Genomic DNA, 14,326 nt, shown 5'->3' with positions numbered 1-14,326 from the left:
TCTGTACTTACCTTTTTTTATGGAAGGAAGTATAAAATCACAATTGAAGCACTTAGGGTACACATAAAGGAAAAAGGAGAGAGAGAAGGAAAGGAAAGGAAGCTACACGTTACTTGGGCCAGTAGCCTACTGCTAGCCAATCTCTGCTTGTTTCTTTATGCAAGTTTTCCAATCCTGAGCCAACATGCAGAAATTACAGAGAAATAAACTATTTGTGATCTACCACAATGGGGCCTAAAGCAAGTTGGCACTTTATGTATGGAACTGAAATGAATTACTTGGCCTTACAGTATATATATATATCTCTGTGTGTGTATATATATGACTTTACATTCACAACCAAAGTGCTCATTAAGTTTTTCAGAACTTTGTGTTTCTGTAAAGCAACAGAAAAGCCCCAGCATCTTTTCCATACAATTTCTGGTTCTCCTCAGATAACCTCACGAAAAGGTAAAATCAAAGTGGTTTTCATCTGACAGCTTGAACTAGAACCTTCATGCCTTCAACAACTGCTGTGCTTTAATTATCAAAAATACTAATCGATTCAGAAGAAAGACTTGGGCTGCTTGAAAAATTCACTTTAGAGTACTGGTTTTATGCTGAAATATCTGCTATCTGATATTTTTATACTTGGATTATTTATAAATATCCATTCACTTCTGCAGAAGTATTCAAATTTGAAGCAAACTTCTATTAAGAATTTCTATTCTCATAGAAAAAAGTCCTAAAAATTCTAACTCCTTTTAATTTTCAAATCTTTTATATTTAATACAGAATAATGCAGCACATTTTTAACTTCAAACTTTGAATGCTTCGGCTGGATTTTCAGAAGCAATAGACTCAAACACATGTAATTTAAAACCAAAGCAAACACTTGACTAGAAGGCATCACAATAAAATTGCAGTTTGCTCACCAGTCATTAAATGATGAAACAAAAGCAGTACACGTTATACAGGTGAAAAGATTAAAAGAAAACCATCATTCACAAATCTCCTTCCCTTCTTTTCATGACAACAGCCCTTTTTTAAGTCAGATGATTACAAATCAAGTGTAGAAATGAAAGTGATTATATGCAGTTTTTCCCTATATACGTTACTTCAGTATGTCATGAAAGCACGATTTGTAAAGTTGTCATAGAAGTGGAAACTTCCCTTCAAATATCTCTTCAAAAAGAAGATACAAACAAAGGTGAAAAGTTCCTTTTAGAACATGCCCTTCTTCCAAAATGCCCTTCTCTCCTACCCAGTTTGAACACAGGCAGCTGCTGTAGGCAGCAAAAGGACTCTTAGAGCCCAAGTCCAATGTTTCCTCACTTACATGTACTATTGTTGGTAACACAGATCTTGAATTCCCAGATCTTACCTTGCTCTGTCCATCCTCTTCAGAGGTGGTCTGCCTGATGCTGAAATACTCTTAGATCGGCTATAGCTGGGTTTGTAGCTGAGACCCCATTTGTCTTTCAAGGAGGCGGCCTAAACCAAAAATAGTTAAATGCAGTAACTGAGAACACACAGAAGAACCCTGGCAAGCTAAAATCCTGTTTTACACAGGTGTGCCAGAAAAGGAAAAAGATCTTTTCTTTTGTTCCATAGTAGCTAATATGCATCTCTTAAAAGCATTTGCCAGCATCTTCATCTTGTCTGGGGATACGTGTCCACTTTTCATACTTGCTGGAATTGGTAATGTCCTGTTACCAGGAGAAACGTATCCTCAAAGCTAATAATTTGATCGCTTCGACAGATATCTTTCCACACTAGCTCTCCAGTAACAGGAAAACATGAACTAAAATGAGAGCAGCTTTTATTTTTTACATCTCCTAACTTTGCAAATACACTGTTTATTTATATTTAGAACATGCTTACAGAAAGCACACGTGCCAAGTGGAATACAATCAGTATCTAACATTTTCCCAGGCAGTTAACGTGCTTGCCTCTGCATTTGTCAGCCCAATAAGGAATCACTTCAAAATCTAAGAGAAAGAGTGAATGACATCTTCAAATATACTCTTTCTGACTATTTCCTGAGTGTGCAAATAAACCCATTTACATTACAGTATCTGTGAAACCGCTATTTTCCTATCACTGCTATTATAAGGGAGAAAAACCTTCCCTACCCACTCCTAAAGGTAAAGGGGTTGCTGAACTATTTGATACTTTCAGCCTTCCTTTCCCATTACTAAGACTTTCTTAATTTAATCAACATGCAGAAACAAAATATGCAACACAAGTGCTACTGTATTTTCAAAGTAATGTGATAATACTCACCCTCATACTGGATCTACGTAGCTTCTTCCGAACATCCCGGCGAATGTCATTCACAGCCACCGACTCCAGCTGCTGATAGCGTTGAATTTCTTGATTTATAGTTCCTTCACTTGCACCTAATTTTCTGAAGATAAATCACGGTTGAGTTATCTTACAAACAGGTGATGTGATTTTCACCGTTTCAAAACCTGCGTTTCAAAGATGTTCTGCTTTCCTTAGGAGTTCCTCCATTTTCTTCAGCAGTTGCTTATGATCAGTGTCAGATACAGCCTGCAGATTTACTTTTTGTTCCATGATACAACTTTTTGTCAGGTATAATATTTTGTCCTTAGAAGAACTCTTTAATTTTAAAGTTTTTGTCTCTAAGTGACTTAGCAGAGCAGAGAGAGGATGCAGAACAAGCTGGCATGCAAGGAGAGCCCCAAACAGTGCTACCAGGGCACCAAATAAGGTGGAGAACAAGAGGAGTCATGAAGCAACTCTTGGTTCACAAAGCCCTGGTTATAACAACTGGATTAAGGACCTCGTATACACTTTCAATCACAATGGCTGTCTAATTACAAACAAATGTAATGAGCAAATCTGAGAAACCCCAGCAGGATGAAGAAAGCTCCTCCTGCTGTGACAGTCCAAAGCCCTGTCACACCAATAACAGCATTCCAGATTGTCTTCTGCAAAAAAAACACTGCTAAATAATTTAGCAAACTATGTAAAGCAACTGCTGTTTTGGAAGAATCACAATCTACTGAGGCAGGTAGAAACTGAGAAAAAGTGGACACAAAACATCATTGTGACTCTTGAACTCATACTTGAAGAAACATTTAACCATAAATACAAATTTCAGATACAATCGCCCTCTGAATGCTGCCAGCAATTTTATTGCAAGTACAAGCAGTAAAATGTGTCTCCTCTTTGTTATTTAACACATAATTACCAAGCTGAGTATTCCCATCCCAGACAGATCTGTCTTAGGGAAGGGAAAGAAAAAATAAAGCCCAACAAACCACGACTGCAAAAAATTTATGAAATCTGGAAGAATTCTTTCTTTAGGGTTTTTGCAAATATAGGACATGAGACCTATGTCATCTACAAAATCTAAAAGTAGTTGACTTAAACATTTTTCTTTCTTCTTGTGAAAGAGACTTAAGATTTAAGCTTATTACAGTTACAAATTAATATATTCTGTTAAAATAACAATGATAATAAATCAAGATGGGACTATGATTTTGAACCAACAGAAAACTGATTATAATCAGCCATTGTAATGCAGAACCAGAAAGAACACAAATTAGTTTGACGCTTGGAGAAGAAGTTGAGAACTTTGAGAGAGCACTTGCACATATATTTTTTTCTTATGGAATCCAAAAGGGCAATTTTTGATTTTTAAATAAAGACAATGATTTCCACTTGACCAACACAAGGCCACAAGATATGGGGTAAGAACAGAAAAGTCAGCTGCAGTTTATTGTTCCCAAACTTTGCATGAGCTGAAGCAAAACCCAACTTACTTTAAATCATCAATAACTTTAGCTTGCTCATTGAGTTCTCTAATATCAACTAAACGTTTCACAAATTTCCTTCCTCGCTGTTCTCCAGTTTGGATACTAGAAGCTCCCTGCCGCCGGTGATCAACAATCTCCTATTTAAGAGAAACATTTAATTAATGCCCTTGTCAAAAACTGGACATCAGTATTAGTTAACAACAGACAAAGTGAATTTCACACCTCAAAATCTGGACTAGTGCATGCAAAAGAATCAGTTTGATCTCAAAAGGTTGATTGGATTTTTTTCCAGTGATCCAAATCCCATCATTCAGTTAGACACACTGTAACTACTACATACATGTCCCCATGAGCAGGATCTGCCTGCTTTCATATGTGATCTGCTAGACTGAAGAGAATCACACTTCGCTGACCCCAAAAGATATTCTACAGGAACAGAGTAGCGATGGTTTGGTGGGTTCAAACCCAGCAGGTGATTTACAATCCGCTGCCCAAATGTTAGCTTGCGTGCATCTCCATATAATGAACCTCCACCTGATTTCTAAACAACAAACAGGAACATTAGTGTTCTGGGATAACATTTTCACTGTCGGCAGGCAAAAGACATTTAAAAGAGCTGTCAAATAACACCTGTTAAAACATTATTATGTGAAACCAAAAAGCCAGGTCAGCAGCAGACGGGGTAGAAGTACTGAAAAAGACTTTTTTCTGGTATGCTCATGTTAGCAACTTACTCTCCTGTTAAGAAAAACTATTACAGCCACAGCTTTTCCAAGTCAGGTACCTAAAGTTACGTACTGTGTCACCATATTTTTAAATCCAGATCGAAATTTTCACATAACACCAGTAGAAATATGATCTGTGATACAATCTCGCCTTTGAAATATGGAGTTAGAAAACAAACACACAAGTTTCTTTGATTTGCAACAAGACTTCTATGAGCTATAAGGAGCAGCAATGCTGGACTTAATTCAAGACTAAGATCTTTCCATTTGACTTAAGACTCTGTTTGCCCTTTCCAATAAGTAGCACTTATTTTGGTTGATTCACTTACTGCATGTATAGTGGGGGACATAGTGTCAACTTCATCCTCATCGGAAAGGTCAGCTATGTTTACAGAGTTGAGGTCTGCAATATCATCAATATCTTCCTCTCCTGTCAACGTTGTGAGTGTGTTGCCTAAAGCATTCAGTCTTTTCCCAATGTTTGGATCCATATGGACATCGATACCGCACATCTTCCATAATACATTCAATGTCCAGGTTCCGGCACTACTACTTTCTGTATTTAAAAGAAAAAAGTTCAACCAGTTTTTCCTCTTCTAAGAAATCTGCCATAGAGACTTATGTTAGTTAGCCAACATAGTTTTTCTCGATTACAAAGAACTGTCTTTTCTGCCCACTCCAGGAAACCATATTCCACAACTGAAGTGCCTGCTGGAAGTACTTTACAGCTACGTAAATCAATATTTCTTTAATAAGTGATGTCCACGGACAAACGTAATGAAAATACTTTCCCTTCAACCAAGCTGATGATCAGGAGAGAGTATCTCAGACTTCAGCTCTTAAAATTGCAGCCAGGTACATTATTCCAGACCAGGACTTCTAATAGCAAGAAACCTAAAGGATGTCTATTCACCTATAAAAGTGCTGATCTAATTACAGATTTAAGTCTTGAGTAATGATGCTGGAAGATGTTATAATATATGTGTACTGTGCCTGCTGAATATCCTGTCTTCCCAAGATTCCTAAGAAATTCCTGGAGTTTTACCAGGAAAACAAAATAGTAGAGAAAACAAAACCCCAAACCATCAATTAAATTACAACACAGTTAAAGGGTTTAAACTCTATATTTTACAAATGTTTTATTTACAGAGGACTTAAAGTCTATTACCTGCTGCAGCCTGTCCTGTTGTCCTAGAACATACTTCATATGTACCATCTGGCACAACACCTATAGGAAGCATATGAAACACACACACTGATTAGGCAGCCAAAATTGCTTTAGACCAGCCCTTTCTAAATGCCACCTCAGTCTCTTGCCCTCCACAATTAAAGCATGAGTGGTGTTGGATAGGAAGTTTAGTTTTAATTCTCACTGAATGACTTTTCTTACTTATTAAAGTGAATCTTCTTGGTGATATCCAAGTTTGTATCAACTTAAAATTCCATATAAATTCTAAAATCATCACATAATTAAATATATATATATAAATTAAAATAATCTATATTTGACTATTAAAAACTTACTGAAATGATACAAAAACAACACATCCACTCTTACAGCATCTCTTAGAACTGAAACAGTTACAATGAAACATAGCAATAGTTATTAATAATGGAAAACAACACAGGAATATCACCTTTTAAGTCCATATTATTTTGCTTTCATAAGCCCAAGGTCTTTCTTTATCTTATTAGGCAAGTTCAGAAGTCTCCGAAATCAAAAGAAAGGGTAAAAATGGATTTCTATCTGAAATCACACCAACTTACATGCATTCATGACAAGATCTCCTCTTATTTCTGGTTTCCAGTCATCCCAGCTTGTCTCAAAGCCATCAGCAAAGCGGATACAGAAGTTTTTAAAATGACCTTTGCTAACTAAAGACTCCGAGGAGCAGGCGGTGATTAACGTGCTTTCAATTGTTAGGACTAAAGCAGAGCCAGTATCAAGATCTGCAGTGTGGTTAGACTGCGAAAAAAAAAGCAGAGAGAATTTACTCCTAATTGCAATATCAAAGTGATGTTGCACATGCATTAAATGCTGTTTATCCTTTCCTAATAGAAGACTGATCCCCTTTCCATTTCTTCTTTTATTTTTACGTCTCTGCAGAAAGTTTCAAAAGCATCACATCTGTCCATACAATGACTTGCATTGCTGGTTTTTAGTAAATGTAACACCTACATTCTAAACACCTTAAGGCATTGGGAGACAAACTCATCTGGAAAAGCAAAGAAAATCCATGTTTGATCAAGGACAATCAAGGGCTATGAACCACAAGGCCCCACAACCACAGAAGATAAGGCTGGGATTGATTCTTTTCTGTCAAAGGGTTGCACATGAGCTGATTGAACAACAACAAAAGTAGCTCTAAAGCAATTTTTTAGTACTTATTTTGATATCTGTAATTATGCAGAGTTCTAAGTAAACCGACTATTTTCCAGCTCTTTGCATATGAAGGTCTGTAATTTTGCTCATCTGAAAGAAAAGACCACACACTCCTTTTTATAAAAAGCTAGACTTCTTTTGATCCAGCATGAGTACTGTGAACATATTCTATACACAACTTAAGACTTCATAAGCCAGCAGGCATTTTTCTTACTTTACTATCCTTTGTAACATGTTAAGAGCATAAAATCCCATCTGCTTTGTCCACAGCTGCCAGACAGAAGATTCACAATCTGTTATGTCATTATGACTTCTAGGTTACTGGCCTCATTGCTCCTTTACATTTCTAAGTTTCATGACTATTTCCTTCTGCACCATTAAAATGATTCATTCCTGTTCTGGAATTAGTCCCCATTAAAAATATATCCAATTCAACACAGGAATTGTCTCGGAATTCAAGGTTTTCTCTCAAGGCTATATATTACCTATCCAAATAATGCTCCATTGCTTCATGTATTTTTTTTAACTGCTGTCAACTGACTATGTAATATTAATTTTATACCTAATAGGTGCAGGTCACACCTTCACCTTACACATGAAGACACAGGCATAACTCAGTCTTTCCAATACAGGAAGACCAGAGGGAATACAGGCCTGCACAGAATTGTTTCTTAACCGAGAATAAACCCAGAGGTTTTCAAGAAAGCTAAGTCCACTGATTTAGGTACCTTCCGAACTGTCTGAATAAAGAATCCATGCACAGAGCTAAATGTCAAACTGGGGAATGTGTTGGATGGTGCTGGTTGTCAAGAACCTCAACAAACTGCACAGCCAGTGAAGGAGGAGCTGCCTGGCTGCAAAGTCCTACCCTGTGAGTGTATGACTGAGCCATTCATCATTAAACTTAAGACTTGAAGGTATTCTAGAAACATAATGCAGTGCACGTTCCCGAACACAACAAGCTGCATTAACACTCTGCACAACACACACGGTGTAGGCATTACTCGAATACAGAAATCAGTTAACTCCACATTAGAGAATACATCATCATCTGTCACGCATTAAACTTACCTTGTACTGCAACGATAGTCATTTGCCAGTGACTGCATTTGGAATATCTATTTTTAACCCACTCTGAGTTATATAGGTATGTTTTTGAAACATAACATACCTATAACATATCTATATATCTCTCGTTTGAGTTATTCATACTTTTATTCCGTTTTAATTAGCCAACCAAACAAGTCATAATATGTTAGAGCCAATAATTTTCAGGCTTTCATTTTCTAGCAATATTCATACAAAAAAAAAAAAGATTATTCGGAGTTTGTGATGGAATCTTGCAAGGAAACAGATTTGATCTGAAACATTACTAAGGACTTTTTAAAGTGCTGAGCTTATATGTGGTGTAAACAAGAATCCATTACCTTTCCCCAAAGCATGCACAGCAGTTGAAACACACATAACCTAGTTCTTTAAATGAGAACACCATTTGTATTCACAGAATCATAGACTAGTTTGGGTTGGAAGGGACCTTAAAGGTCATCTAGTTCCAACCCCTGGCCATAGGCAGGGACACACTGCAAGCAATGTCTCTAGCGCAGTTATCAGCATCCTAAAACTTCTGTGTAGATGTGATGAAAAATTACGTGAATGGACATAAAAGCCACATACCACATACAAATGGATATTCCAACAGACACGTCGCTTGAGACATTTTGATTACCTGAGGTGCGTTTGTGATGGGCAGGCAAATTCCTAAGTCATTGACAGTCAGCTGAAGGAAGAGGGTCCCAAACGCCTGTGCAGAGGTTTGTTGGATTCCAGGCAGCATATCTACTACTTCTTTTGTGGCCATATGGATATCTTTATGCAAAGCCATTCGCTGCTCGTTCCAGTTGTCGTACGCAGCCTTGTAGTTCAGCCAAAACAGCACAGCTTTATGATAAAACCAGAAAGGCTTAATTGAATTCAATATATATGAAAAATAAGCACATTCACTAAATAAAGGTTTTTTCTTTTTTCATTTTTACAGTTTCTCCATTACATTAAAACTGTGGATGTACAACAGACGCACTCATACATTCAGGATGTAGTGGAGAGGCTACAAAGAACAAGATAGACAAAGCCGATCATTTAGCATCAAAGTCAACACATTAGAATATAGAAAGTGATGCTTTTCTCAGCATTATTCATTTGTCAAACCTTAGAAATGCAACTTCCTCCAAGCCACCTGAAAAATGATCACCTCAGCAAATCGAATTTTTGATGTTAGGAAATTCTAATCTGTTGGCATCCAGCAGATCTCCTAAATTTCTCAGCTAGTTTATCATACCTAGCACTTTGATTTAACATGAACTACACTAAATCTTGAATAATCAATCCTCTTTGTAAAGAAAACATACAGCTTCCGCAGTATGAAAATGAATTTGTAGTAATTGCTTCTTCAATACCTCTATCAAAGGCCACAGGCTGAGCAAAAACAATGGGTCTGTTCAAAGTAATAAGCACAGCTTCTCTATCTGATGAGCCACTGATTTCTTCTCGGAGAGCATTTCTTAATCCAATTCTTGTCTTGAAATAGGCAACTTGATGAAAGTCTGAGCCAGCTTCTTCATAAACCTTAAAGAGTTCAAAAAATGGGAAGGGGGAGGGGTTTGCAGCAGGGAAAAATAACCAAAATAATCAATTTTGACAAAACGTATATTTCCAACAGGAAGTAAAGACATCGCTTTCCCCTTGCTCTCTTCTAGCCAAAGATCCTTTGAGGATATTCCATTTTTTTTACATTAAATTCTGGTCTCGCAGTGTTATTTCCCTTATTTATCATAAAACCTTAACTAAAATACCTAGATCCTCTATTGTTGACAGTACATTTATAGGTTTTAAGACTTGTATTTGTTTCTTTCTAGGCATCACAAAATATTTTCATATTCCCAGTAACAGTGGGTTTAAGAATCCAAGAGGTGCAGCTGCCAAACTAATAGAGACAAACTAGGTCAAAATGTAGGTCTAGTCAAGTTTAGCTCTTGTCTGATCTTATCATCTCATTCATGTAACCTAAAAATAATAGCAGTATCAATGAAAATTTTGAATTTGACTCAGCAGCAAGGGTATTACTGTTGTAAAGATCTAATAAGTTTAAGATATTAATGAAAAAGGGCCATATTTGACTCCTTCCATCCTTTGTGCATGTATAATGGCCTTCATAATGAAGACTTGCTAATTCTTCTGAAAAGTCCCTTCCAGTCTTCTTGACTCATTTAGAAAATTTATTTTGAATTTTTAATTTAACAAAATACAAGAGCATATTCAGGAAACAAATTTCCACAACTCTGTGTTGCAGAGTGCTTAAGCTTTTATAAATAAAAGAAAACAAGCTGAAAATAACAACCAACGTAAAAAAAACAAAGCCAAAACCTTAAACAAAATCCCAAGGCCCTCCCCAGCCCCTCTACACTTTATACCCACTCTGCAGCCAGATCAGAAAAAGTAGTGTAAGAAAGATTCTTGGCTTGGTTATGTATTTTTTAATCACATAATATTAAAGAACACCACTTGCACTAACGTGATGTCGAGCACTAACCTGATGCTTAACAATTTGTCCTAGGGCCAGGTTTAAATCCACCTGGCACTTCCCAAACAGTTTGAGGTAGCTGCTACTTCCAGGCATTGCTTTGGTTTGCAGTCTGTTTGAGAGTTCAAGTTCGATCAATCCAGTTTCAAACCTCACAGCTCGCATTGAGGGAGTTGTAGCTGTCACTTGAATTCCCTAATGAATAAGGAAGGTACAAAGTTATTAGGATCTGGTTCAGACACAAAGAGAAGGAGAAAAAAAAACCCACCCACAAACCAAAAACTCTTCTCACTGTGCAGCAAAAAAGAGGACATAAGTGTTTTCAACAAGGCAGTGCCACAAAGCTGTTTTACAAGACAGCAGGAACCAAACTCAAGGTTTGTTTCCTCATGCACAGTATTCCTGATTCAATAAGCTCTGAGGGAGAAAGCCTGAAAGCCATTAACACCATCTAGGGCCACTGTTCTGTCACCATATGATTACCTTAAACTGTAGACTCAGAGAATAAAGGAGAATTTTTGGTTTATCTCCATCAGTTGTGCCATCATGCTCGTTCCAAAGAGGAATTGGCTGCTCCCCTCCTGTACACAGTAATTATACACATTCAGAGTTTTAACAAAGAAAACATTTTAAACCAGATATAAAGAAGGTGACAATTAATTAAAAATCATTTAAACAGCCACTAACTAAAGATTTATAAAAACAAATATAGGTTGAAAATGGAAGACAGAGGTACAGAGTCAGCTTATTACACTGAGTTAATAGCTCTCTACTAAGAATTGAGGCAGTGAGTCCTGTTCCTCCCTTCTGGGAAACTTTCCACAGGAAGGCTCAAAGCATGTAAGGATTAACAACTATTTATCAAAAAGATATTCCCTGTCTCTTGTATCTCCTAATTATCTGACAACAGAAAGTAAACACTTGACTGAATACTGTGCAAGCTGCATGAAAAGGGGAACTGAAAATATTTCAGCATTTGTCAATGACAGGAGGAAAGATAATTCTGCAATTATTTTACTTGTGTGTTTACCTCATCCCAGCACATTTCATCCCAAGTTAAGCACCCCAACAGGCTCTATCCTGATTGAGCAATCGTATCTTAAATGCTCCTCAAGATTTGATTTACGTTCAATTTTAGTTTATAAGAAGGGCTTGCTGCTAGAAAAGGCTAAGCCATTAATTCTCTTCATACCAACTCTTCTAACTAAAGTTATTTGGTGGTAAGAATAGGCCATAAAATCATGGATTAAAAAAATACAGTAAATTTTATAAGTTTCTGGTGCATCTGCAGGTTTTTCTTCTCCAAATAGTCTTAATGGCCTCCTCCTCTTGTTATTGTTGTGTGTCAGCACCCTCAAATACTCTCAACTAGGACAACGTAAAACTACAAAGGTAACCTTTGTAATGGGACTAACTCATCTTTCATATATTCTCCACATGCATATTAGAAGTTATTTTTGAGATTATTTTCTTCATGAAGCTTGTAAAGCATTTTCCAGTTTAAAAAAAAAAAAGAAGAGCTATTACTTTGAAATAAAATTTCTCTGTCTATCCTCTCACATAAGGGAGCGTAATTTTCTTGGATTTGAATCTTCACGTAAACCAGCTTGTAGATGGAATTATTATGAATGGCTTTCTTCATTAACAAGCTTTTAATCTGTACCTTAAGTAGGTGGTACTCACCCAGTTTTTGTATAAAGATAATATGTAATTCATATTTTAGTGCAACAGAAATCATAATCAGAAAAAACACATCAGTATATTATACTAATTGGAATTTTCAAGCCATGTAAAGTACTTTCCTGCAAGTCATAAGGCCAAAAGCTATTTCCCACCTGCCCTGTTCTGCATTCAGCACCCAGACCCATGGTTTGCTGGCACCTGACTGCATCCCTGCTGTGTTACCACTATATGAGAGGTAGCAGTCACATTCCAAAAACCCATCAAGGCTGCTACTAGCAATATAAATGTATAGTCTGGAAAAGTAAAGAACCACCAATGGTAATAAATTTCTCACATAAAACCAGAGGGGAGATTGAACTCTAGAGACTGAGAAGTATAGTAAAAGAAATCTAATATAAAACTCCCATTTTATCACTTTCTGTTCCTCTATAAAAATTGTTCTAATAGAATAATGACAGCTGCTGAAGGTTTATTCTTCCCGCAAGTGTTCCCTTATTACCCAATGCTAATATATCTTTCCTGGAACAAATGTTAGAGTGTTTACCTCTTCCTGCCTTTCAGGTATTCTGACATTTTCCATTTGCTCCACTGCATCTTCCAATTCCCTTGCGGGCACATTGGCTGGACCTGCACATTTCTTTTATGTACGTTTATGTGTGTTTGTATGTCTCTACGTGTGTGAACGTAGAGACACACACACAGAGGTGCATGAAAGGAGTGTATAAATGCACAGAAAGACACTCCTTTCACTTACCACTCTTAGTTTATCCGTCCTTGTGATGTTCCCAACTATTCCTGAATCTTTCCATTAAAAATTAGCTATATTTCTAAAATAGCCTTTTAAGATTACTCCAAAAGTACTAAAATCAAACTACTTGAACTGCACCTGCTTTTGAATATTTACTCACACTACTGATCCTGTAACATTCTTACTCAAACATATGCCTCTCTTCCCCTAAAAACCTAACTAATAAAATTAATCTTCCCTTTATTTCCCCTGGTTATTTTACTTTCTTTTTGACTTCATTATTATTATTATTATTATTATTATTATTTCTTACTGGACAGACAATAGTAGTTATTGCTTTTCCTTTTTTAATTCATTTACTGTTTATCCTCATCAACTAATTCTTATTTTGACCTAAAGAACAACAAAATACTTCTATAGTTATTCAGTTACTTGTTTTTCTGTTCATCTCCTCATCTGTCATCCAATATACACAGCAAATTATACTCCTGTTTTTTTTAAAACTAACAAACTATAACTAATTTGTCAAACAAACTCTCCAGTCCTTACATTTTCCCTCAGAGTAGTTACATCTCAGGGAAAACAGTAGCATTTCATACTTTTTTTTTCCAGTCTGTAGGGTGATAGAACTCATTTGCTTAAACAAAACATCACTGCATGGCAGAGGTTATCAGCTTTTTGGTTTGCCTTCAGATCTTGAACACAAAGTCTCAAACTGTAAGAACTAGAAAGTGCGTGGACACATTTTAAAATTCTGCACAAACTGCGATTCAGTCAGACAGACAGAACGTTTTATGTAAGAAAAATGCTTCGTGACTTTGCCTATACAAACAGATAAACACAAAATTCACTAGGCAATTTTCATCACATAATGCAAAAGAGACAGCACCAAGTGATTCTGCAACTGTTCTCTAATTGGATTTTTAATGACAATGCTATTTTTCTTCTGAAAATTTTTTGAGAAGTCAGCCTAAGTAACAGAAACAGTCATTTCTGCAGTATACAGCATGGTAGAACCTGGCTTATATCACAAATACCGTGGCCAGCAGGAATAGGGAAGCAGTTGTACCCCTTTACTTGGTGCTAGTGGGGCTGCACCTCAAATCCTGTGGATGCTGGTCTCTTCTGCCAAGTTACAAGTGATAGGACGAGAGGAAATGGCCTCAGGTTGCACCAAGGGAGGTTTAGATTGGGTATCAGGAAACATTTATTTACCAAAAGACTGGTGAAGCACTGGCAGAAGCTGCCCAGGGAAGTGAGCGCCATCCACGGAGGCATTTAAAAGATGTGTCAATGTGACACTTTGGGACATGGTTTAGCAGGCACAGTGGTGTTGGGTTGCCAGTTGGACTGCATGATCTTAGAGGTCTTTTCCAGCCTTAATGACTCTAAGACTCTGATTCTGTGATTCACAAAATCTACTGAATAGCCAAATGCCTTTTT

General features: G+C 36.8%; 1 protein-coding gene across 9 annotated transcripts in view; it reads right to left on the bottom strand.

Annotated features, from left to right (window-relative positions):
* Positions 1–14,326, bottom strand: part of BLTP1 (bridge-like lipid transfer protein family member 1) — a 121,645-nt gene that overhangs the window by 25,243 nt on the left and 82,076 nt on the right. For 7 of the 9 annotated variants that reach the window (XM_069855169.1, XM_069855170.1, XM_069855173.1 and 4 more), the window contains 11 exons: positions 10,936–11,033; positions 10,462–10,647; positions 9,329–9,497; positions 8,602–8,813; positions 6,260–6,458; positions 5,661–5,720; positions 4,822–5,048; positions 4,108–4,308; positions 3,774–3,904; positions 2,266–2,389; positions 1,364–1,473 (listed from right to left, as the gene is read on the bottom strand). In XM_069855169.1, coding sequence (XP_069711270.1) covers positions 1,364–1,473; positions 2,266–2,389; positions 3,774–3,904; positions 4,108–4,308; positions 4,822–5,048; positions 5,661–5,720; positions 6,260–6,458; positions 8,602–8,813; positions 9,329–9,497; positions 10,462–10,647; positions 10,936–11,033 — 1,717 coding nt within the window. The remainder of the gene's footprint in view (positions 1–1,363; positions 1,474–2,265; positions 2,390–3,773; positions 3,905–4,107; positions 4,309–4,821; positions 5,049–5,660; positions 5,721–6,259; positions 6,459–8,601; positions 8,814–9,328; positions 9,498–10,461; positions 10,648–10,935; positions 11,034–14,326) is intronic. The other 2 variants (XM_069855175.1, XM_069855177.1) reach the window with 1 other exon arrangement.

The sequence above is a fragment of the Phaenicophaeus curvirostris genome, chromosome 4 (genome assembly GCF_032191515.1).
Source record: "Phaenicophaeus curvirostris isolate KB17595 chromosome 4, BPBGC_Pcur_1.0, whole genome shotgun sequence".
Lineage (NCBI taxonomy): Eukaryota > Metazoa > Chordata > Aves > Cuculiformes > Cuculidae > Phaenicophaeus > Phaenicophaeus curvirostris.
This window is presented reverse-complemented; position numbering and strand designations above follow the sequence as displayed.